This window comes from Scleropages formosus, chromosome 5, assembly GCF_900964775.1.
Source record: "Scleropages formosus chromosome 5, fSclFor1.1, whole genome shotgun sequence".
Lineage (NCBI taxonomy): Eukaryota > Metazoa > Chordata > Actinopteri > Osteoglossiformes > Osteoglossidae > Scleropages > Scleropages formosus.
Genome location: NC_041810.1, coordinates 36,056,454 through 36,081,401, shown reverse-complemented (window position 1 = coordinate 36,081,401; position 24,948 = coordinate 36,056,454). Strand labels below are relative to the sequence as shown.

The following is a 24,948-nucleotide window of genomic DNA, read 5'->3' as shown; positions in this document are numbered from 1 at the left end:
CTCAGCATGGAACGTCTCGTCCATCATGGTAGTTGGTCATCATCTTCAGTCAGCATGGGATGCGTTTGTGACCACCGACCGACCTCCTCAAGTCTTATGTAGGGAGACAATGCTCAACATGAAGAAATAGTTAGTAATTTGTAACTTAAACAAGTAAATTGAATTTGCATTGGTATGGAGGTGGGAAAAACAAACAGAGGCAAGTGGAATTACATTTCAGAAGGACCCAGAAGTACTTTTCCTCAGTGCTTTTGTCAAGATAAAAGTACTTTCACTCTTCTACATTTCTGTCACCTTGTTTTCACTTTCACTTTTTCACTTTGCTTAAAACTGAATTCATACAATGAGGTATGACGTCTCCTGTGGATTTCACTAGATACTGTCTGCCACAGCCACTTTTAAGGAAAACTATTAAAAATGTCTTTTCATGATCTGCTGACTTCTTTTGTTGATTACTTGACCAGGTTCACTAACAGTGAGAATCATGATTTTAGTGTTGACCAATCAGAGCTGCAGTTCAGTTCCATCCTGACTTAATGCACTTAATGCATCTACTTAATTAACTTGTAATGAAAAAAACCCAAGAAATATAAGTTTAAATACGTTCAATACATCATTTTTATGTATTGTGATAATTGAGTTGTTGAAGAATTAAACAGGTCTTTATTTTTTGAATGAGTTATTATTCAGTGACTATTTTATTACTTTGTGTGTGGACCAATGATTTTTTTGTAAACAGTAACCTCAGGTTACATGTTTAAGAACTGTATAAACTGTACAGGTACAAAAAAAACTAATTTATCACTAATATCACCATATAATACCAATAATACCATTAATATTACCAGTACTAGACAATAATTAAAATTATTATTATTGGTCCTAAGTATTTTAATTTACTGCAACGGATTGGTGCAACTTTCAGGATATATCTCACAGCCGTGACCCAGCGATTCTTTGAAAGGCTCCAGACTCTCATGAGCAGTCAGCGAAAGTGAGTGAATGAGCATTGCACTTCATTCATAAAAAGTGATGAGTGAACTTATGAGTTATGCAAGTGAACATCTAATTGCAGAATTCTAGAAATTTGGGACATTTTTAAATTGGACTTTTGGTTTTTCACGATCAGTTTCACACATTACTCCAAACTCCAGTCACTGCTCTCAAAACAATTAACACAGCCATCTGAACACTTCATTCATTGTCCTAAATAGATTGTAAGTTCTTGTCAATCTCATACTAGTTTCAAATGACATGCATACTTTTCCCAAAACACTGAGCACAAAATTCTGCAATGTTTGCACAACAGTTCATACAGCCAACCAGAACTGTAATAGACCAGGAAAAAAGCAATTGCATGTCTTGGTTTAACACAAATCACAAACATTTATGCACCATTTTGCCAAACACTACAAGGAAAACTCTGTCATTTGTTCAAGGCTCAGTTACACATGGTATGTTCTCAATGAGCTGCAAATTGATATCTGCTGATTTAGTAATACACACAACACAGGAAATGCAAATTTCCTAATTGATTACATTTATTACAATCCCTACAACTACAAAAAGGGAAAAGAAAAAAGACAAAGAATAAGAACAAGAATGAGAAGGGGAAAAGGAAGACATGTAAGGGTGAGAGGTGGTGGAGAGGGTAGAGGAAGATGAGTGGAAGAGGTAGAGGGAGATGAGGGGAGAGGAGGTGAGGATGTAGGAAGAGGAGAAGGGAGAGGAGTAGAGGGAGAAGAGATGGGTAGAGTGGAGGGCAATGGTGTAGTGGAAAGAGCAAGAGAAGAAAATGTAACAAGACATGAGCAGAGAGGAAGGGGACAGCAGGGTGGAAGAGGAGGGAGGAGAGGCAGAAGGATTGGGTACAGATGGGTTTAGTCTAGTTCTAGTTCTCTACTATAAATGTTCGTACTACTCCAAACGTTTGTCAGAATGGAAGTTCGACAACATTCATGTGGATGAACAAGACTCTTTTCAGTTGAACATTGTTGACATGGTGGTCCAGAACAACACCATCCACCTCAAAGAAATCCAGCAAAGAATAATACAGGACAACCAAATATTCCAGAATATTCAACAATGCAGTCTTGCCACAACTGATCATGTTGTAAGGAGAAATGCCATCTGGATGAAGCAGGCATACCAAGTGCCCTTTGAGAGGAACTCTGTCAGAGTAAAGGAGTTGCAATTTGAGTTTGTTCAAGTACGTGTAAGCCACACAATTACTGCACTTTTACCATAAATACAAAGACATTGTTTTCCCGGATGTTGTGTCTATATACTATTCCACTCTAAGTGGAAAAATTCAGGCATCTCTGGGCATAGTGTTGTGTCAAAGTGGGAACCTGGACTGCTCAACACTTACAGTAGAAACTTTGCAATCAATACCGTTACTTTAAAAAACACTAACTTGTTGTATCTTGTGTTCTTACTCTAGAGGATTTTGGAGTTGGATAGCGGTGCTACTCATTTTGATTACCTGTATATTGATGAAGCTGGCTTCAGTCTTAACAAAAAAAGAAGAAGAGGGAGGAATATGATTGGCCATCGTGCCACAGTCAATGTTCCTGGACAGTGGGGAGGCAACATCACCATGTCTGCCACAATTTCAACTACTGGTGTTGTAGCACATAATGCTGTCTTGGGGCCACACAGCACTGAAATGATCCAAATTTTTTTAAACTCTCTCTTTCTGCTGGTTGACCAGAAGCAAATGGACCGAAATTATGTATTTGTTTGGGACAATGTCTAATTTAATTTTTTTTCTTTCAGAAAACTCATTGTTATACAGCAAAACTGCTCTATTAAAGAACTTCACAATAAATGTGTATTTTTCTTCATGTATTTGTTGTGTCTGTGGCTGAATGTTATACCTTTAAGAGACTACACACTTGTAGTTTTGATGTTTGCATTTATTTTTAATAAATGCATTACTAGAATAAAATTCTGTGCTTCATTATGTAGTAAAATTGAACTGTTTGGCCAAGACAAGAGTATGTTTAGTTGGCTGTGTTAAATTGATAATTTGAGAGCAGTTACATTAATTTAGAGAAGTGTGTCAAAACGATTGAGGAAAAACTAAGCGTATGGACTAAATTTTTTTTGCACTTAGGCTCAGACATTAACTTGGAGTTAAAAGTTTTAAAGCAACTGCAAAAAACTTTAAAAAATTCTTTAAATACACAAAATATTATTGGTGTGAAGTATGTACTTATGAGTATCAAGTGAACTATGATGGAAAATGATTGTTAATATGGTAATTGCACAAGCCTCAAACTAGGGAACAGAAGACAGCACATGATGAATATGTACTTTCCTCAATGAAATACAAAAACTTCATTTAGGTAAATTTGCTTCTGAAAATGTGTGTGTGTGTGTGTGTGTGTGTGTGCTTGATAAGGCTGGCTGTAAATCGACATTATGAAATTTTGAGGACTATAAAAGGAACACACTAACTTGTAAGAAGGCACCATGCTTCTTTTCGTTATGTTACAGGAGAAAGTATTAGTATTGTAATGACCCACGTTTTTGTGGAGTGTCCAATTCGAGCATGAAATATTGTTCATTGTAAATAGTGGGAATAGTTGAGAATGGTAGGAAAAATGTTGTCCAACTGCTATGGGGGCTGAAAGGGATTGGAAGGGGGTAAGTACCTGTTGAATAGTGTGAGAAGGTTAAAGGAAAGCCTGAGGGGCACTGAGGAGGTTGGGAAGGCTGGCTTGAGGTGCAGGTCCTTGGACTGAGAGCATCATTTCCTTGTGTTTGCGGTGATACCTCTCGCTGTGTGCCAGTGTTCCGATAAATGTCCGTAATGAACGATGTCCATGTGTTCTTCTTTGCCGCATTGTGCTCCAGTATCAACTGTAGGTTGCTCCATTGTTTGATATCAATGGCTAAGACAACAGGAGTTTTGTACAAGCTTTATTTACAACTTGATTATTGTACATTTTTGCAGCACAGGAAGCACATTGTATCAAATTTTGAAGTTAAAAACAGACCTCCTACTCTTTTTATGAAACTTCTTGCTCACACATACAGTATGTACATAATGTATGCAAGCAATATAAAACTTGGCAAATGACAGTACACCTTCCTACTCCGAGAAACCCTTCTACCACTTCACAAAGTGTAAATGGTGTGCCTTTTCATACTCTGGTCATTTGACTAATGCTGTGAAGAGGTACTTCAGAATGGACGGCTGAAAAGCATCATCTGACCTTTGTGGCTCATCATATGATGCCACCAAGCTAACTGACCTAAGTGAAAGCAACAATCTATCAATTTTCTTCTAATTTAACCTTTTTCCCCTCTATCTGTATGCAATATATGCCAGTTGTTTACCAAATGTACTGTATAACATGAGAACAAATGCACTGAAATGGAGTAGACAGCAGAACTGCAGAATGCTCTCCTAGAATTTGAAAATTCGTTTTGCTGCTTGGAAAAAAATCCCTAAAGCAGAATCCTGTTTCAGCACATCTGAGTTTAAGCCCTTTACAGTAATGAAGACACAGGGTATCCTAAAATCACACTTAACTTTTTCTTTTGCTGATAATTGTCAGGATACACCTATAATAAACCTTGTATAAACAAGGAAACTCAAGGTGATCCCTGACTGACAGAACACAGAACAGAACATGACTTTATAATAGTTTCCTGTCTTTATGAGACAGCTGGTGAAGTTAGTAAATAATGCTTTACAAAAAAACAATAGACAGTATGTGGAATTTCAATACTGCATGATTAAATTAAAAAAGTATGTCAAGGCATGCCTTTACAAAAGTCAAACTGACTGAATTTCAAAAAAGATATTGCTGTAAAGTTTAACAAGGAGAAAATATGTAAATATAGTAGACAGAATGCCTCAACTGATATTTCAAATGCAAAACATTAGTGGGAAATTAAGAGGAAAAAAATGTAACAAGATAAATGTATTCTGGTAGGCAGCAACAGCAAGCATAAAAATCCAAATTTTACTGTCCTCCTTTGACCTTTCTGGCAAAACCAAGCAGCAAAATGTTAAGTAATAAACAAAACAAATTAGAATACAGTCACATGCAAGCAAGGATAGCAAAGCTACAAATGGTCACTGTCTTAAAACAGTGAGAGTCCCAAAGAATAACACTGAACATTTTGACTGCAATTTCTACCACTCATAAGCCAAATGCTTTTGAATTTGTAATAATTTTATGTCAACAAAGAACACAAGCAGTCAAAATTGAAGCAAACCCTTGTAAAAAGAAAACAACACAGTAAAATAAAAGATGACCCCGATCACAGCAATACCCAAGTGTTAACCGTCGGCTGTTGCCCAAAAACAATGCATACGTTTCGACAAGTATGCCTGCACATCCGTGAAGGGCGTTGCCTTGGTACAGGTATGATCTCCTCTCTCTGAGACCGATTTTAGTGTGTCATTTCGATTTTATTCTGTTTCAATGCAAAAAGTCATGCAAGTGGCATGTCATGCTACCACCAACCCTGCCAGGTGTCATGCAATCACATCGCTGCAGAGGAGAGGAGAAAAGACAGAGATACCATTAAATAAAGTATCACATGGCTAAAACGGCTTGTTAGTTCAGCAGCAAACTGTAGTTTTAATTGTAAAGCACAGCTGAAAACGTATTTATGTGTTTTAAAACAAATGCAGCCCATATAAGACATTCATGACGCAATTAACCTTTGTGGCACAAAGGCAGAACAGAGGAGATCCGAGTTAATGTTAGCAGATGGTAGGTAAGTTGAACAGAACCAAAAGGTGTTCATTAAAAAAAAAAAAAAAAAGTGCCATCTCATTATGGAAATAAATCTGACAAAAACTGAACAAAACTGCATGCAGTTAGCTGGATAAAGAGCAAAAATAAACACTTTACTCTTTAGCGCTCTCGGTCAATTTGTTGAGACGAGCGCTATGTAAAAATAAAGAAGTATAGCTGACGAGACACCAACAGAGAAAGAAGTTTGCTAGAGTACTGATCTGAAATGATCCATCTCGCAGGTGAGAAAAGAACAACATAACTGGGAGACCAAGGAAGTGGGGGAAAGGGGAAGAAAACAACACAAAAAGTCTGAGGTGCTCAGCTCTCATGGGCGTTCTAATGGGACGCTTCGATAGCCCAGAGGTGTGGGAGGCGTGGGAGCTTTTGGGGGGCAATGCAGAGCTGAGGCCAGTTACAACAGAAATTCTTCAAAGTGTCCAAATGGAAGTGAAGCCACTTTAAGTTTTAGCTTTCTACACACACCTCATCATCAGTGTGAGCAGTGTTAGGCACACACTTGAATACACACAAATTTCACTGGGAGGAATGTTTCTGAAAAGCACAATGACAACATTTATACTATAATGAGACATTGGGATTCCACACCATAGACGGCAGAAATTGTTTCAAGATACAAATGTCGAATAAACATTTAATGACCGAGTTAAGAAATCTCCATCTTATGCTGTTGTGCCAACACTGTTTCTAAGACAAATTCGGAATCTCAGAATCACTCTCTGGTAATTACAGCAGCAGGATTAAAAGAGATAAGGATGTTACTAAAGACATTTTAAAGTAAAATATAACACTATACTTCTACAATAGGTTACAAGTTATTTTAAATCTGACCTTGGGATTTTAAGCAAAGAGATCCAACATAATAAATAATCTTACTTAATGGAAGCACTGGAAAACTTTACAGAAGATGTACAAAATAAATCTGCCATTGGGATTTAAATGGAGAAATTATTTCGGTCTATGAACTAAAAAGGCACAGAAGAACATCACTTTCTAAAATAATGCCTTCTATTAAATAAACGGAAAGAACTGCACAATGTGTATTTAGAGAGCAGCCGATAAATACCAATTAAAAACACTTTAAATCTTTATATATATATATATATATATATATATATATATATACCACAAGTAATCTATAATGTCTCTGCTCTGTACTTTAAGGAGCCACAGAAATGGTTGTACTAGTTCTAAAACATGCAGCCTGTATGCACCGCAAAACTCCCTCGTATAACCAAAGAAGAGTTTCAGAAAGGAAAAGTGACGTATGTCCAAATGGTAATTTCTCACCGCAATTCATCCTTAAACATATTCAAAATATAATAATTAATGTGTGACATCTCTACTTAAATCCCCTTTGGTAAGTAAATAAAGCACAAACAAAAAATCCCATAAAATAAGTGAGAAGTACAATATTTAGTGTTAGTAAAATTACGAGAACTCTGAAATAAGACAAGGTTTGTTGTTCTAAAATACTACCATGCAAGCTCTGAATTGCTGGGATAACACTTTTCAAATGCTCTGGAGGCTTCCATGTCTCTACCTTGCTGTAGCGGGCTGCACGTGTCCTGGGTACGAGCGCCGTGTGCTTGTGGCTTGTCGTTGCCTCGCCAGAAACGACTGACCGGAGCCAGTGCTGGCGAGCCTGTCTTCTGCCGCCTTCTTCTGCAGTGCCATCCCCTGAAGAGACAGAGAGCGTGTGTCACTGCACGGCTTATGTGTCAAGAGCAGTGTCCTTCAGTGCCGCTTTATGACAGTGTGTGGTGCGAGGCTTGACTACAACTGCAGTCAGAATGAGTTAGCGCTGTTACTTATAGCAGCAAGGTACGTTTTTATTACCAGGAATATACTGGAGACAAGCGGGAAGGACAAACTAGAACTAAAAATCAATACTTGAGAACACTCACGTACTACAGTAACTACATTTACATTTACATAGCAATATAAACATGAATACAAATTTGTCTCCTGAATATTTTACCATACTTTACCGCACAGCCCACTCACCATGTTGTACCATGCAGAAACAATGAGCCTCTCTTCTTGATCTCGCTGGGTTTTCGTCTTGTCATATTCTTTCTGTATAGGAGCAGTGCCTGAGTCAACAAGCACCCTTCCCGAGAGGCCGCATGAGTGTCACTTGCATATCGAAACCAGTACTGTACGTATCGGAAAGAACCCTGTATATCTCGAGAACCACAGAGCTCCTGCTGACAGATCTGGCGGAGGAGCCTCAAGTGAAAAGCGTTTCTGAAAGTCCCCAGTCAGCACTCATGTGTGTGACTACAGCAACACGCAAAGTACATAATATACTCTGCTGCCCACAAACCTGAAAATCCAACATTCATACATTTGTGAACATTCCAGTATGCACTGCATATGAACTCATACAAAGCAGCTATGTTCTCGTCGAAATCCAAGAGGGCAGTGACATGCGGCCATACTTGCTCCAATTCAAAAGATTAAAGTTACACTTTTGAACTTATATCACTATCATCTTCTGCTTATATTGATTCTCTCTCAATCACCACTATTCTTACCTCCAAAGAATGCAGCATTCGTTCTCTCTCTTGTAATTGATTCTTCAAAGCCTGCACCTCTGGTGCAGAACCCTGATTCTGTTTAGGATCAAGAGTTCGGATGACCTGCAAAACAAGAAAAAACAGATACAAATTTAAAACACTTTTGATGAAAGATCAACTCCCTCACCGCTTCAGTCTAAAAAAGTTCTTAAAATTTTTTTGAAACGCAATAGATGGATTTTTTTAAAAAACAAACTCCTATAAACCTCAAATTTGTTTGACAGCATTGTCTGTATTTGAATACTTACATCATCTACAAGTACGAGTGCCAATAAATCATGTTATTTTCTGTAGTGAATCTCAATACAGGTCAAAAAAGTTCCCTTTGCTGAAAAATAAATTTTTCTACATTTTACATATTCTACATTACACATTTTCAACAAAAATAATTCTGATGACTCTGCAGTGAAGTAGCATCCCATTCAGGGTGGACCCTGGATAACCTAGTGCCCTATATGCTTGGGGAACAGATGCTGGGTCTGTGAGACACTGGCTTCAGATCACTTACAGATACTGGACATGTAACTCAATTTTGATCAAATCTTTTCTAATGAAACATTTACATTATCATGTTACACTGTACGATGCCACACAGAATTTTTAGGGATTAAATCATTCTGTATATATCTGCTAAAAGGAAGTAGTTCTCTCATGCTGCCTCATGCTAAGTTAAATTAAATGTTCCCAGGAGTGTTTATTCCACGTTTACTTTGTTGTTGTTCAATGACCGAAGCGATAACCACAGTGGAAGCTGACTCATCGACAATTACCCGCGTGTGCACTTGTACTGCTTGTTGCGTCTGTGTGAAGACTGCAAAAAAGACATTATCTATGAAAGCACAATGACTGTGTAAAGGGGAAAATGTCAATAAAACGGCTGTTGTATGAAAAATGTAGATACTTCCATAAGCCACTGCAGCAATTTCTCATTACATGGCACCCTGTTACTTGAGGGCTCAGTGTATGTGTGACTGCCTGTATTAGTGGTTCTCACTCTTTTGGGTGACAACCCTCAATACACTTTTGTCCTGCCCTTTTCACTCTGAACACCAGAACATGCAAAGCTCGTGATCAATTACTGTGACACACTTATTCCTTGTTTGATATGTTTATTTTCAAGGAGTTTTTAATTGGAATGAAAAGAAATACAAATTTACATAGCAATGACTCTTTTTTTTTTTTTTTTGTAACACAACCAGTGATTTGTGGCTACCATGATACTGTTTCATGTGATTAAGCTCATCCAATTTTGCCAAAATCACAGCGTCACCTCTACTGTCAAATGTACTAAGAGTGTGATTTAACAAAAGGCTCATCACTGGTGTCTGGGATGCACAAGTATTGAATGTGAACGGACACAAACACTGTTGTATCAAGAGTATATGGATGTTATATTATCCACAACAATTCTACTTTAATTACTACTTCAATAATTAATAATGAATCATTCATGGGTTTGAGAACCAGGGATATACATTTAGTGCATATGCAAATAAATGTGTCTGTATATATACCTATACACACAAAATACATTATATTTGCGTAAGACTTAGCTTTGCTTCATATTACATTTATTATTTATTTAGCAAACGCTTTTCTCTAAAGCGACCTCCAATGAACTCTATGTAGTGTTATCAGCCCACACACCTTATTCATCAAGGTGACTTGCACTGCTCGATACACTACTTACACTGGGTCACTCATCTATACATCAATGAAACACACACACACTCTCTCTCTGTCACTCACACACTATGGGTGAACCTGAACACCATGTCTTTGGACTGTGGAAAGAAACCAGAGCACCTGATGGAAGTCCACGCAGACACAGGGAGAATGTGCAAACTAGACACAGACTGAGCAGGGATCGAACCCATGTCCTCTTGCGCCACCCAGGCACTATGAGACAGCAGCGCTACTCGCTGTGCCACTGTGTTGCCCGATATTAACAGTCATACTGCCAATACAGAATACAAACATTTTACTTACACTTTTGGCCTTCTCCAGGTACTTTTTATATCGTTCTTCCATTAGTTTCATATCTTCATCTTTCTTTCTTAAGGCTTCCTCCAATTCTTCAACTTTAAGCGCTAAAAAGGAAAAACACAACTTTTTCACCTGACTTCATATATGTGGGGGACCTATTTCATGTACACATCTATCCACCCATTTTCAGAGAGCAAGACAGTGGCTCCTCTATGTAGAAACCTAATGAGAAGTGGAAAGTTTGATTTGTGTGCAACATTTTTTTTTCAAAATAATTAACAGCAGAACACAACTGGTAGACAGAAGCAGAAACAGTCTGTCATGAAGTTTGAAAGACAATAGAATACAAGGGGTCCTCTGCTTTTCAGAAATTTAACTGGGTCTAGAATTGGTTCATTATTTGAAGTTTGTTAGTTAAATCATTTCGTTCCTGGACACCGAGAGAGGTGCAAACAAGGAAATATTTTACCACATTTTGAAAACCATTCATTGTGACCAAAACACAAGTGAAGGTCATGCGCCCATGTTTCAAAACCCTACTTTATTTCTGATTAAAAAATTGTGACCAAAAGTACTGTTGTGTTTGCACTAACAGATTTTTCATTAATCTGCTTTGTCACAGTAAAAGTGAATTTAATGGTGTCAATTGCAGCCTATCAACCCACATTTAACACCACTGTAGTGACATCTTGTATGTGTTGCTGAATGCTACTGAAATACCCAACTTTAGATGATCATGTAACTTAACGATACATTCAAAGGGTTATTAGTTTGCTAGCTGAAATCCAGAACATTTCCAACAACACTGGTAAATGTGAAAATGCAAATAAGATCTACAATAAAGTCAACTAAAAGCGGGGTCATTTGCGAACCACACCAGCAACAATGTTATTCTGATGCTGTCTCTGGAGCATAAGTACTTATGTCTGGAAGTGAAAGATGTGATTCATGGGATTAATTTGTCTTTTGAGCAACACAAAGAAACTGTTGCGAAGTTGAAAAAATTCGTAGTGTTAGTGCAAGTGAAAAGCCTAAAGTGAAAAAATAACAGTGACTATTTGATCATGGGATTTTTTGGATAGAGAGTTTTGGAGATAAAGAGCATCCTAACCCTCCGTGTGTTTATGTTATTCAGTTTTGGCTGATAAAGCAAAGGAGAGCTCCACACAAATGCAACTGAATCCAAATACAGCGACACCCTGAAGTATGCTCATTTGAGTTTCCGAGGGGTTTCTTTTAACTCTGTTTAAGTCTATGAAACATTTCTTTGTGTTTATGGCGACCAAGTTTGGGTGTCACATGACTCCTGACAGCTGAGCACTGTGAGACATTTACACTGATATTTATTCATTGAGCAAATGCTTTTCTCCAAAGCGATGTACAATTACAAGTAGTAGCTCACACCTTTCTCCAAGGTCACTTACAATGCTAGATACACTCAAGTGCCCTCAATTACTCACTCATTTATACAGCAGGGCAATGTCACACACGCATTTACATTTGTTCATTTAGCACTTAAAGTCACTTTGAAGTATCAAAGTGAAAGTGAAGTGTTGTGTCAAAATCTTAGCTTAATGACCACATTTCTATGCTTACTCAAGCTCTGGATGTGTGGTGAATCAGGTTAGTCACACACTTCTGTTCTGTTTTGCTGTATTTATTGCCGGCTAATGGCTAGCTGTGAAAATGCAGGATCACTTTCAATTCATGGAGAAGTTTTAAAAAACATAAATGCCATTAAAAATGAAGAAATCCTCAAAAAATGTGGATGCTTGTAACAGAAAGAGCCAGTGTATGGAGTAATAAAAAAATCCTGAGAACCAAAGGGCTCAAAGAGTCGTATAGCCTGTATGAGACACCAGCCCACCACAGAGCAGTCGGTTGCACGCACGCACGCACACACAATTTAGATGCACTTATTCACTTGAAACAAGTCTATCTGTTGGACTGTGGGAGAAGACCATAACACCCAGAGGAACTGGGAGAGCATGCAAACACCAAATGTACTACAGTGATGTGCAGTTGTACATTTCTCTCATACACGCGTGCACACGCACGCACGCACACAGTAACAAACAAGGCGATACTGGTAACACAATATAAAATGTATCATACTCACAAGCTGTGTTATACTTTTGTTCCAAATCTTCCATCTGAGCATTTTTTTTCTGAAGCTCACTGCTTACGTCATGTATCTTCTCTCTGTTTCACACAATAAAAGTGCCCCAAGAAACAGTACATATGGCAGTATTTAGCACTTTTTCTGTTAAATGGTACACATTCTGTTGAATGATATACATCCAAACAAAAAAAAATTACTCACAGATGTTCGTCACATTTTTTCTTCAGGATTATAAACTGCAAAAGATAAAACATTTACCAGTAATTCACAGCATGAAATTAACGACATATTGAAACACACACACACACACACACACACACACACACACACACACACACACACACACATTTTCAGAACCGCTTGTCCCATACGGGGTCGCGGGGAACCGGAGCCTACCCGGCAACACAAGGCGTAAGGCCGGAGGGGGAAGGGGACACACCCAGGACGGGACGCCAGTCCGTCGCAAGGTACCCCAAGCGGGATTCGAACCCCAAACCCACTGGACAGCAGGACTGCGGTCCAACCCACTGCGCCACCGCACCCCCCTTTTCAATAATATATATATAGACACTTCCTATAACTAGGTGTGTACAGAAATAACACAAATTCATACGGCAGTTAGAAAACTGATTAATCCAAATTTTTTAAAGATGTTCTCAGATAAAGGTAAGAAAAAAAAACTACAAACACCACATCTATTTATCTAAAATCTAGTTTGTTCCAAAGAATCTGTCCTTACGTTCCATATCATGCTACTGTCAGTATAAGCTTGACCTAAATGACCTGGCTGTGATACAGGCTGAACAAACACTCTTCACTACATTACCTGCATCTTTTTTTTTGGCTGACTGCTCCTTTTCTAAAAGTTTAAAACAATCAGTTACATCATCACTGTACTTTCCTGGCTCCCTTATGTTAGAACAGTGTGCTCAGAATTGCTGAATCCTCCTTATGCATTTGTAAAAGCCTTAATAGAAAAGCACTTCAAGTATCATTTTATGACAAACACTTAAGTTACGACCAGCCGGCTACATAAACACACTCACTGTGCAGCCACAGTTATATCTTATGGCACCAGTCTATGATTAACTGACTCTTCAGCTCTCCTGTATGGAGACACACACACACACACACACACACACACACACACACACACACACACACAGTCTGAAACCGCTTGTTGCGGCAAACCGGAACCTAACCCAACAACACAGGGCGCAAGGCTGGAGGGGAAGGGGGCACACCCTGGGCAAGACAACAGTCCATCGCAAGTTACTCCAAGCAGGACTCGAAGCCCAGACCCACCAGAGAGTGGGCACAGGCCAAACCCGCTGCACCACCACATCCCATCTCCCGGACATGTGAACACTATTTAGCCTCAGCCTTTCTTGGATCAAAGTCACTGAAGTCCTCAGCTGCATGTAATGCGATACCGGTCCATTCTTTAAGAATCAAAGCACGGAAAAGGTGCTACAAAATTTCCAGTGAAGGTTCACTGATGCTTTTCTCTGCTAATTGGGCAGACAGACATAATGCTTGTGTTCATTCACTAATATGTGGGTTATTATCGTTAAATAAAGGGTCATTGTGATTACTGTGGACTGTGAAAAGGGCTGTTACGATGGCTAGACATTCTTGGGTCTTAAAGCTGGGTGCAGTAACTTATGACAACTCCTAATTGACTCCTGACTCCCTATATACTGTACAGGTACATATCTATGTTTATGTCAAATATATAAGCTCGATTTACTATGGGGGCAGAAGGATAAAAGTCCAAGAATAAAAACCCCACAGTGTGACATTATTCTGAGGTGAACAGCACTGCATTTGAGAATGGAAAATATTCACTGTACACATAAAAGAACATATAAAAGTAATACCATCTGTAAACCTTAAATATTTTTAATGCAATGAAAGCATCTGCTAAATATGTGTATGGTAAACAAGTATAATTTATTTATTATATAGGAGAACATTGCGCTAGAGGACAAAAGAAAGCCGAACCTTAACCCTATTCAGAAAAGATGAGACCAGGATCCATGCTGGGAACATACATACATCATCTGCCCTTGATCCTTGTTCCTGTAGTGTCTTCTGCAGCTCTTCTACCTGAGACTGCCCCTCAATTAGCCTCTGGTTGACAAGTCTGTAAGAAGTAAATCAGAAATAAATGATAACACAAGTGGACCAGAAAAAAATTATACATTGTAAATGACTTTGTAGTGAAAATTGCTTCACCCTGTTAGCATTTCCTGTGTACCATTTCCTCCAGACAAATGTTATAAGCAAGTCCTAACTATGTGGCAGGCTCAACATTGCCCCCATTTAAAGTCAATAAATATCTGGACTTGTCCAGTGTTAGGGGACTGAAAAGTATTAACAATAGTACTTACACCAACATGGGGGGGCACCCCCCTTGCCATGCCTAAGACTGGGACAACTGTGGCACAAGTGAATTTTAGGATAATATACCACTGTTTGAACAGTAACCAGTAATACCTACACCCACTGGACACTGCAGTAGGTACACATACTTAATGCAAACAGCCTCCATCTCCAAAGAGCAAATCTCTTGGTTTCAACTAAGCATACAGACAGGGTTCAGAGCTTAGATAACTGTTGGACTAAGCATTACAATAGGCAAGACACATAGTCTAACTGCTTTTGAATATGGCATGATTGTTGATGCCAGATATGACGGTTGCAGCATCTCAGAAACAGACACATTCCTGGGATTTTCACGTTCTGCAGTGTCTAGAATTCACAGAGAACAGTGCAAAAAACATCCACTCAGTTGCACTTCCATGGAAGAAAATACCCTGTGAATGAACTACAGCTGACAAAACATGCAGGCAGGGTGATGGCTGTGCAGTCGGAGGGAAATCTCTTGTTTGTGTGAGCATTCAGCTGTTTTAAGAGAAGGTTGGCAATGAGCTTCAGAGGGTGTTGCCTACTGACAAATAGTATTGCTGGGGTACTTTAACACTCACATTGGGAATAATGGCGGTACACGGAGGGGTTGCTATATGTAAACTCAAGAAGTGAATTGTTACTAGTTACTGCACTGCTAAGAGGAGATATGTGTTCAATCAAGGATTGTTTTATGTGCCACCATAACAAGCACCATGTTTATACACATTTTGGATACTTGGTAAAGTAAATGGCAGAACTGTCAAATGATTACCCTGGCTGGGAGTTGGATTTGATGCACAGCGCATGGCGCACACAAACCTTGGGTCCCAAATGTTAGGCGAGTGTTTCCTGGAACAATCGTTATGTATCTCAGTGTGAGATGAATTCCCCTCCCACCTCTGAGAGGAATTCTCCCTTGTCCCGACTCAGAGTTAGAATGGTCAGGTTCAAGGCTTCGGTTGTAGATGCAGCTGTTAAAAGATGTGGTTTGAAGGCAGCTGGTGCCTCTCATGGTGGCAACACTAGGACCCCCTGGTGATCATAAGGGGTGAGGAAAACTGAAGATGGAAGCCTTCCAGGCAATGCTTTTGGGGTAGCTCTTGATTTAGCTGAGAGAGACTACCAGGAGAGAGAGAACTGCAGCATAAGAAATTATTGAAACAAAAGCCTGGACATGGGCTGAGTTTGAAGAAGCCATGGAGAAAAGCTAATAGGTGGCTTCAAAGTTGTTCTGACAAAGCATTTGGCACCTTAGGTGGGCATGATCCATGGTCCTGCCCACACTCTGCTAAACAAGGGTAGCTAAGTGCTGACCATTCCTTGGGACAGTGTTCAGTGGTAAAAGGAACACTTTGAGGAATGTGTTAAACTAGTAGACATAACCTCCTCCCAGGAGGCCACTGACATTTCCAGTGGATTACAACGAATGACTGTTCCTCAAATCATTATGGTGGTGTGAGGCCTCCATAAAGCAAAGACTAGAGGTGTGGATGAGATTCAGTCAGAGATGTTAAACCCACTGGACAGCTTTCCAACTATGGGGGGGGTCAGATTTCTTGGCCTCCCTGAGGAATTGTAAAGCAGATTGCTGAGCCTCAGATTCAAGAGGAACAATGGTTGATGGGTGAATCCTCTCTCAGCCTGAGAGAGTAGTTTAAAATGGAGGGACTGAGAAAGCAGAACAGTAATTGAGATAAAATACATTGTCAACACATGCTTGTTGCTACCTATAGCAAATTGGAATGAAAGGTGAGGTGAACTGGATTTGTGGACCAGGAAACAACATGGAAGAAAAGTGTTTTCCACCACTGCACAGTACTTGATGTTGATATGTCTTCAGTAAATCATAGTGTTTGTTTCCACAGCGACATTTAGAGAAGTCAAAACAATTCATTACACTGATGGCACTGTAGATGAATTTATGAAATGTTATAATAGATGTAAGCAGAAAAACCGCTAACTATTGTGATTAAAAGACTAGTAACCTCACTGAGATCACCACTGTATTAGACTGACATGTAAAAATACCACTGCATTTAATAATACAGTATGTCATACATGTAAGTGTTGACAAGAATGTGAGTGTCCTTTGTCTAGTTGTACCTGTTCTCTGTCTCCAGCTCATTCTTTCTGCTGTTGGCATCCTCAAGCAGACTCTGCAGAAGGGCTATTTTCTCATTGTCTGAGCCTTCCTGGTTCAGCTTCAGCATCTTATTCTCATGCTGTAGCCTGATTAGTCTCTCACTAGCGGGGAACAGAACAAAAGCTCAGTTATGTTTGTCGGCTTGTTTTCCTTCTTCTCTTTACTTCGTCAGGGAGATTCTGCCAAAATGTAGAAAAAAATGAAGCATATTTTACATAAAGACACTCACATTTGTATTATACAGGCCAGCTGGGATTCAAATATGAATTTATGTAACTGGAACACGAGAAACATGACCTTTCATGTGATATTTATATAACGTTAACAATACAACAGTAAGGTAATACTGTATGTGTACGTGCTCCAAACAATGCAAAAGAATGCTACTTGTATTACACAACACTGTTGGGCTTCCTTACTCTTACCGAATTTCAGGAGTGACAATTTCTGCTGCCAGAGAGTCAGGCGTCTCGTTGCAGACTAATGGGACCAGGCCTAAAGGAAAAATAAGACATGAAAACATCAGAAGCTGCTGGGATAACCAACAGGTACATAGAATTAATGTATAAAAATGACAAGCTTGCTATTTCTGCCTATTACTATGTTGTTAATACAGAGTACGAAGTGACACAGAATTAGTAACATTGTGGTAAAACAAGAAAAGCTGTAGTTCAAGAGAGCGTTCTTAGAGTTTCATTCACAAATGAGGTGTGTAAAACCTGCAGTGAGCTGTCCCTCCTGTGCCTGAATACAATGCAGCTCTTCAATGGTCTCCTTCAGGGAGTCTCGCTCTGTCCGCAAGCGCTACAAAGAACAGGGAGAGCAGAACGTGGTGTCTTTGGCAGAGTTCAGGAAGCACAGATCAAACTAAAGCTGTATTCCAGCTCCTCCCTGCTTTGGAAAAATATTTCAGGCCACAAAAAACCTTATAACCTATATTCATGACAGTTGTATCCTCTTTTTAAACTCCTAACATGGGTGGGATGTTACACTCGTTTCGTGCCACTAGCTGCGTAGGATTGATAGCACCTGCCATGTTTGCACGGGAAGACTAATGTACTGATGTAAATTGTTAGTGCTAGTTCATGTAGTGCATTATTACAGAATTTGGTCATGATCAAATTCCCACCAAGTCACCATGCAGGCTGGATGTTTGACAGCCCTGTCCTATGAGATTAGAAAAGTGTATGAATACAACGGTTAACTCAAGAAATGCTCAGCCAAAAGCAAGCATTCCACAAGGAAGGCATTGCAGAAAACAAAACTGTGGCTTCCTTAACTATTAATTTGTGGGTGAAAATGAAATTGTGCCCCAAGAGCACAAATGGCAGTACCACATTCTGTACAAGATCAGGCTCAGCTCTGTTAATTCACTTTTAATGCTAATGTTTGTTTGTTTGTTTGGGACGGGGGCGCGGTGGCGCAGTGGGTTGGACCACAGTCCTGCTCTCCGGTGGGTCTGGGGTTCGAGTCCCGCTTGGGGTGCCTTGCGACGGACTGGCGTCCCGTCCTGGGTTTGTCCCCTCCCCCTCCGGCCTTACGCCCTGTGTTGCCGGGTAGGCTCCATGACCCCGTATGGGACAAGCAGTTCTGAAAATGTGTGTGTGTGTGTGTGTGTTTGTTTGTTTAACTTGACCTGTTTGAGCAAAGAAAACAAATGCAGGCATTACATCTTTTTCTTTTTGGAGCGAATCCACTTTTTCTTTGAGGCGCTTGTACTCAAACTCCATTTTATCGGCCTTTTTCGACTCCTCGGACAATCTATTCTGAAGTTCCACCACCTGTACAAACAGACAATGGTACATCATTTGCACTGCTATTAAACAGCGGGGAATGAAACTGATGTTTTCCTTAATACACACAGATCCTAGTATCTGCACATTATAGGTTCCTGAAAATTTGTCCTTAATATGGGTGTCCAGACAAGGAACACACTAACTTTTATTTCATAAGTGGGAAAAATAATGATCCATCCCTTTACTGACACAAAATGGTGACCTCAAAAATGGCCCAAAAACCATAAAGATAAGCTACATAAAGCACAATTTTCCCTCCAGCAAGAAAAATACTCCTGCATGCACCTCCAAAAAGTGATTGTCTGTCCTTGCTCACATTTGCTGTTGTTTTTGCATGCAAGTACAAAACAGAATAGTGATGCTTAACAAGTGACCAGTAACAAGTCTTGTATTGGTTCCAATCACTTGCAGCATTTTATTTCCGAACAGCAACTACTCACACATGCTGCTCAAAATGCGTGTTGGATTTGCACACCCAAGGACCCAAAAGTACAAATACCTGGGGACAGTGCCTGAAAACTGTGATGCTTGGTAGTAATGTGTTGCACCCGAATAAATAAATATCGTGACAGCAAGTGTGCGGAAAAAGGGGGCTGGGCATGTGTTTATACCTGTCTCTTGTAGGTCTCCAGCTGTCCACGCACCGCATTGGCCTTCTTGAGCTCTTCTTCCAAGCCGACTGTGTTTTTCATGTAAATAGTGTTCTTCTCCTCCAAAAGCTTCACTTGTCTCCTCAAATCTCCTAAGTCTTCCAGCTTCTTCTTGTAGGAGTCAACCATACCCTCAAGTCTAGACACTTTATCAGAGGAGTGTCTGAAAAAACAATTTTATTAACTGATTTTATGATAACCGTTTCCAACTGCTCCGTTTCAGATAACATATAACACAAAGGTCTAGATAACAGCATAGGAGTATGTTTAAAAAGAAGAAGAAAAAAACTAATTTCATGACAGGCCTCACAACAACCCGTATACCTGCACCATTTTGCTAAATGTATAAAATGTCTCACCGGAGGATATCAATTTCATCCTTTAGTGACTGTGCCTCATCTGCTAGAGATGTAAGCTCTTCATTCTGTCCTCGGAGCTCAAGGATCTCTTTTTCCAATTCTTCACAGCGTATCCTGTAGTCATCCTTTGCTGCCTCCAACCTGGAATGCAGGTAAAACCCAGTTACTACTAGAACCTGGAAAGGTCGCCCTGACACAAGAAGAGAGTGCAATGGTAGCTGTACAACTGACTGCCCAATACATGCCAGCAGGGAGGGCGTGAGAGGTCTGAGTCAATCCAAGAAGTGGAAAATGGAGAGTGCTGGAGGCTGAATTGATTTGATGAGGGTGTGTGTATCCAGAGAACAGGGAAAGGGCTCGCAATGTTAGCCTAACTAACTAGTCTCAAAGCCACATGGCTGGCACAAAACCAAGTGTTAGCCGACTTGACAAACCTGTTACAGAAGGATGGATCTATGTAAACATGTACAGATCAAAGAGCTATAGCATCTGTTGAACATGAAGCAATATTTACTGAAGCCCTCGGACCCATGTCCACTCTCAGTACTTATCTATTTACCATCCTTTCCAATTACTACACTCATGTCTTTCTCTGTCGTCCTTAAATACGGTACATCAACACATAATACAAATCTCTACATTAATAGCAAAGCATGGTTTACCTAAAACAATCTAATACTTTTTAATCTTAATGCTGTGTTAATGTCATATGAAAGTAAACTACCTCTTTCATGAGAACATATGAAAATGTTAAAACTAACAACTTAAAGCAGTGTTCCAGCACGTTACTTGTTACCATGTGTGTCATGCAGTTACGGTAAAAATCCCAGTAGAATGAAAGTTCATAAGGTATTCGAATACAATCTGACCTGTTTATATTCCATTTTTACAAGCAAAAGTCACGTTGGCAAAATATATTCATAGCACCACATCATGCCATGCTCAAAGGAAATTCCTACAGAGCTATGGAGAAAAGCTGCTGAAGGCTGGCAGTCTGGATAAGGTTACAGAGTCACTTCTCAGGCTTTGAACCTCAACGAAACTGTGATCACAGCCATATATATGTATCAAATGGAGAAGTTTCGCAACAGTGCTCCATCGACCTAGACATGGCCATCCTGCCAAAATCAGTCCATGAAGAATGAGTAAAATCTTGAGCTCAAGAAGGACTGTAGAACAACCACAGAATGACAGTCCTCTCTTGCCTCAGCTCAAGTCAGTGTTGATGACTTCACGTAAGACATGGGCCATCAGTGCCAATGTCTTGCAACCACTGCAGTGCCACATAGTGGCCAGTCTTACCACTTATTGACTGGGCCACACATCATTTGTGTGGACAAATATTATACACAAAACATTATTTGAGGAACTTGAAATAGATGTACATGGCAAACAAACACTAGAGGAAATGGAAGTAAGGAACCAAAATGAGGACAGATTATGATGGAGCACTTTGCATTCCCTCTAAGGTAAGAAGAGCAAACCTCTACCTTGGCCACTGCTTCTTCGTACAGAAAATACCATCTTTCACATTAATTTTTTTAATTCACTTTGCCATAGGGTTGAGCATAAGTTGAGCATATTTAGAGTTATAAAATTACTCTGAGGTAAAACTTCTCAACAAGTTATGGATTAAAGAAGTAGATAAACCTAAAGGAGGAGAATTTCAACTAGCTTTCTTCTTTAATATCACATTAATTAAGCCTTATTGTCCATTTTAATGCATTGTACTGGTCAATTAATAGATGATATATATAGGCGACACAGAGATATATAGATATACAGGCAGCACGGAGGCACAGCGAGTAGCGCTGCTGTCAACATGGGTTCAATGCCCACTCAGTCTGTGTGGAGTTTGCATGTTCTCCCCGTGTCTGTGTGGGTTTCCTCCGGGTGCTCCGTTTTCCTCCCACAGCCCAAAGACATGCTGTTCAGGTTCCTCCATAGTGTGTGTGACATAGAGAGGGTGTGTTCCACTGATGTATGGATGAGTGACCCATTGTAAGTAGTGTATCTAGCAGTGTAAGTCACCTTGGTGAATAATGTGTCTGGGCTGACAGCACTACATGGAGTTCACTGGAAGTCGCTTTGGACAAAAAAGGTATCTGCTAAATAAATAAATGTCAATAAATGTAAATTAGACAGGGGACAAATTATCACTAAGTAAACAAGATGCTCTCAGACATTCAAAGTATTTGGGAACCTGCCATGACTTGTAGGATGATGGCACTCTACATCATCTGTGTAAACAAGTTTTAAAAAAAAAAAAAAACCTCACATATAGCTAAGAAACACTTCGTCCGACTGCTGAAGCATTGCTTGATACAAAAATAATGCCGTTGAATTAGAAGAAACCCTTGAGTGTATAAAATGGATTACTCTCTACATTGTTTCTCCATCACTGGCCAGCAGCCTGACTGTAAAGTCCAGTAAACCACAGACAGTTGCACCTTGGAAGGACTCTCATGGATCAAGAGCAGGGGATAAGCGTCAAAACTTGTCCTAGAATTAAGATGATGGTAATCCGGGCAAAATCTCCATGATTCAGCACGCTTAGTGAAGTACAGCAGAGAAACTGTCCGGGTGAAAACAGATTGCTAAAAGATATATTCAGATACCTGTTGGACACAGAGGAATTACACACCAAATATTTTTAAAGGGGAGAACGACTGCTATTTAGTTTTTCAGTCCTTGTTAAGTCAGACCCTTTGTGCATGCTGGACACTTGTTGCAGAGAGCTCTTCATTTCCTGCTGTAACTTATGCAGTTACATAAAAGCCTGTACAAAAGCACAGAACATGTTATAAAATGCAATCAATCAGCTAGGTGACTATATATTAAATATTTAATAATGTAGGTGACACTTTCCTCCAAAAGTATTCAAACCCGCAACTTTTGGGTCGAATGGCAGCAGCACTAACCACTATGCGACCAGCTGCCCCCAGCTTGGACATCAGCTACCCATCCAATTTTCTAATCTAATTTGAAGTCTGAATTAATCATCCAACATGTTGGATACATAATTATTTCTATTATTATTTCATTTATTTACTTGTATCAAAGCAGCGTGGTCTGTAAATGCAATGCTTGTTTCTCTCAAAACCATTTCCGAAGCCGCTGCAGCTGAGTGAAAATGGGAGAGGACTCTTACAGGACATTCAATTACTTTTCCCATCATGGGAAACTGAGGAACGACATGATCCGCAGCAGCAATGAGGCTGACCTGGAAAACCTTTCTTTGCTTTGCGAGAGATGTAGAAAAGCCTTCATTTCTCTAGCTCTTCCTAAGGCACATGATATGGTGATGCAGACAAACAGGAAGGCATCAAGCATGTTCTTAGGACAATGTTACTTCCATAAAACTACAGGCTATGCATTAAAAGGAGTATTTTTCCAGGACAGGGCTACTTCCCTTGCATGAAAGCGTAAGAATAAAGATAGTCTCCATTGAAGACACAGCAAAACAGACATGGGCCTGAAAAGATTTGTTTGGGTACAAATGTAATTCAAGCGAACAGTGGGCAGTTTTACTCACTGTTCACCTGATTCTCTGTACCTGCTGCAAATACAGACTGATGTACTTCAGCAAGCTGTACGTTCATTATGTTGCCAGAAGATCATCCATGACCATCTCACTGCTCTGAAAGCGATCTTTAGTGCCAAGTGAAAATGGTGAAAAGAGGTTCCCAGTACTTTGTGGAAGTCACAGTTACATGTACGTGTTCAGCTGACACTTTTCTCCAAGTGACAAAGTGTTAAGCTACTGAATATGAGAAGTGTATGCTAGATATTTCACTTGGGTGCTACAGCAGGAGCTGGGATTGGAACCGCAGCCCTTCCAGTCCAAAGGCAGACACTGTAATCACTATGTTCCCTCAGTGGGGCTAATTCTGCACCATCCCACATTACTGCAGCCTCCTCACTGATCACCGGTACAATCGGACACACACTTTCACACTCACTTGCACTTGTTTTTTCTGAGAGTGCACCAACTCTGAAAATGTCTGTACTATTTTTGGGCCTTTCATTTGTGTCTAAAGTAGGACTCTGTCAAAGAAAGAGCAAAATAATGTGTTTTCCTGGCTGTTTTAAGTGATCTTCAAGTTGTGTATAAAAAGCCACTGCTAGTATTGACTAGTGCTAATACTAGTACTAAACATAAATGCAAATGTATTTCACTGAGTCCTTTTTCACCTTACAGTGCCACATACACTATAGTACACCACCTAGAGCAAGTAACACACTGTCACTCACACACATTATGAGCAATTCGTAGTCACCAATTAACGTGAAACACGTGACCATGGGAGGAAACCCATACAAACGCAACATACAAACTCTACACAAGTTAAACGGGAACTGAACCCATGTCCTATGGCACCGTTCAAGCACTGAACACAGTGCGGTGCTTTTTTCATCTTACAGAGATGGCGTTTACCTAGGCTGCATGTCTCCAATATGGCATGGTGTCTGTCCTGGGCATTTTAGTTCAGAGATGCTAAACATTTTGATTTTGAAAAATCTTCCCAATAAAGACAACTCCTCCTTGGGAGTACAAGTTATACTCAGTTTGTTTTCCTTTTTCCACGACGGCAACTAAATGGTGCTTTAAGTTTTTTTTATTTTTTTAAATAATGAACCCTAGCACTGATATGTAACTGTGGACACCTCACATCCCCTTGCTTGACATGCAACTCCCTCCCCCCCACAATTCACAAGGGGACCATTATAGGAGACAGACATCTGGGATTTGCATTAATATGAAAAACCATATCTTTGAGTTTAGTTCTGACATCAAGCAGACCTTATGATAAATGTTTTTTATTTTTTTCATGTTTCAGTCAAGAAATTTAGAGTTGGAAGTTAAATCACTGGGGTGCTGTTGTAAATAATCATGCAGCTTTAAATATTGTGATTCACATACAATTCTAACTTCACAAATATTTTGTGTTCTTCATTTTGCTCTTGATTATTCTTAATTTCAATTTTCATTATGAATGTAATTAGAGGGACTAATAGCTGAGCTGAACATGCTCAAAACAGTGGAGATGACTGTGGACTTCAGGAGAAACCCCCCTGCACTGCCCCCCCACCCACCCACCCCACCATTCTCAA

General features: G+C 39.7%; 1 protein-coding gene across 3 annotated transcripts in view; it reads right to left on the bottom strand.

The window, feature by feature from the left end:
* Positions 1-3: 3 nt before the first annotated feature.
* Positions 4-24,948, bottom strand: part of hook3 (hook microtubule-tethering protein 3) — a 43,518-nt gene continuing 18,573 nt past the window's right edge. The window contains exons 10-23 of one of the 3 annotated variants that reach the window (XM_018750657.2): positions 19,834-19,974; positions 19,436-19,637; positions 18,699-18,809; positions 17,748-17,832; positions 17,454-17,523; positions 16,989-17,129; positions 14,532-14,619; positions 12,675-12,709; positions 12,471-12,553; positions 10,355-10,455; positions 8,324-8,428; positions 7,791-7,862; positions 7,327-7,463; positions 4-93 (exon numbers count right to left, since the gene is read on the bottom strand). In XM_018750657.2, coding sequence (XP_018606173.1) covers positions 24-93; positions 7,327-7,463; positions 7,791-7,862; positions 8,324-8,428; positions 10,355-10,455; positions 12,471-12,553; positions 12,675-12,709; positions 14,532-14,619; positions 16,989-17,129; positions 17,454-17,523; positions 17,748-17,832; positions 18,699-18,809; positions 19,436-19,637; positions 19,834-19,974 — 1,441 coding nt within the window. In that variant the 3' untranslated portion in view covers positions 4-23. Of the gene's footprint in view, positions 94-3,210; positions 7,464-7,790; positions 7,863-8,323; positions 8,429-10,354; positions 10,456-12,470; positions 12,554-12,674; positions 12,710-14,531; positions 14,620-16,988; positions 17,130-17,453; positions 17,524-17,747; positions 17,833-18,698; positions 18,810-19,435; positions 19,638-19,833; positions 19,975-24,948 lie in introns of those variants that run through there. The other 2 variants (XM_018750658.2, XM_018750659.2) reach the window with 2 other exon arrangements.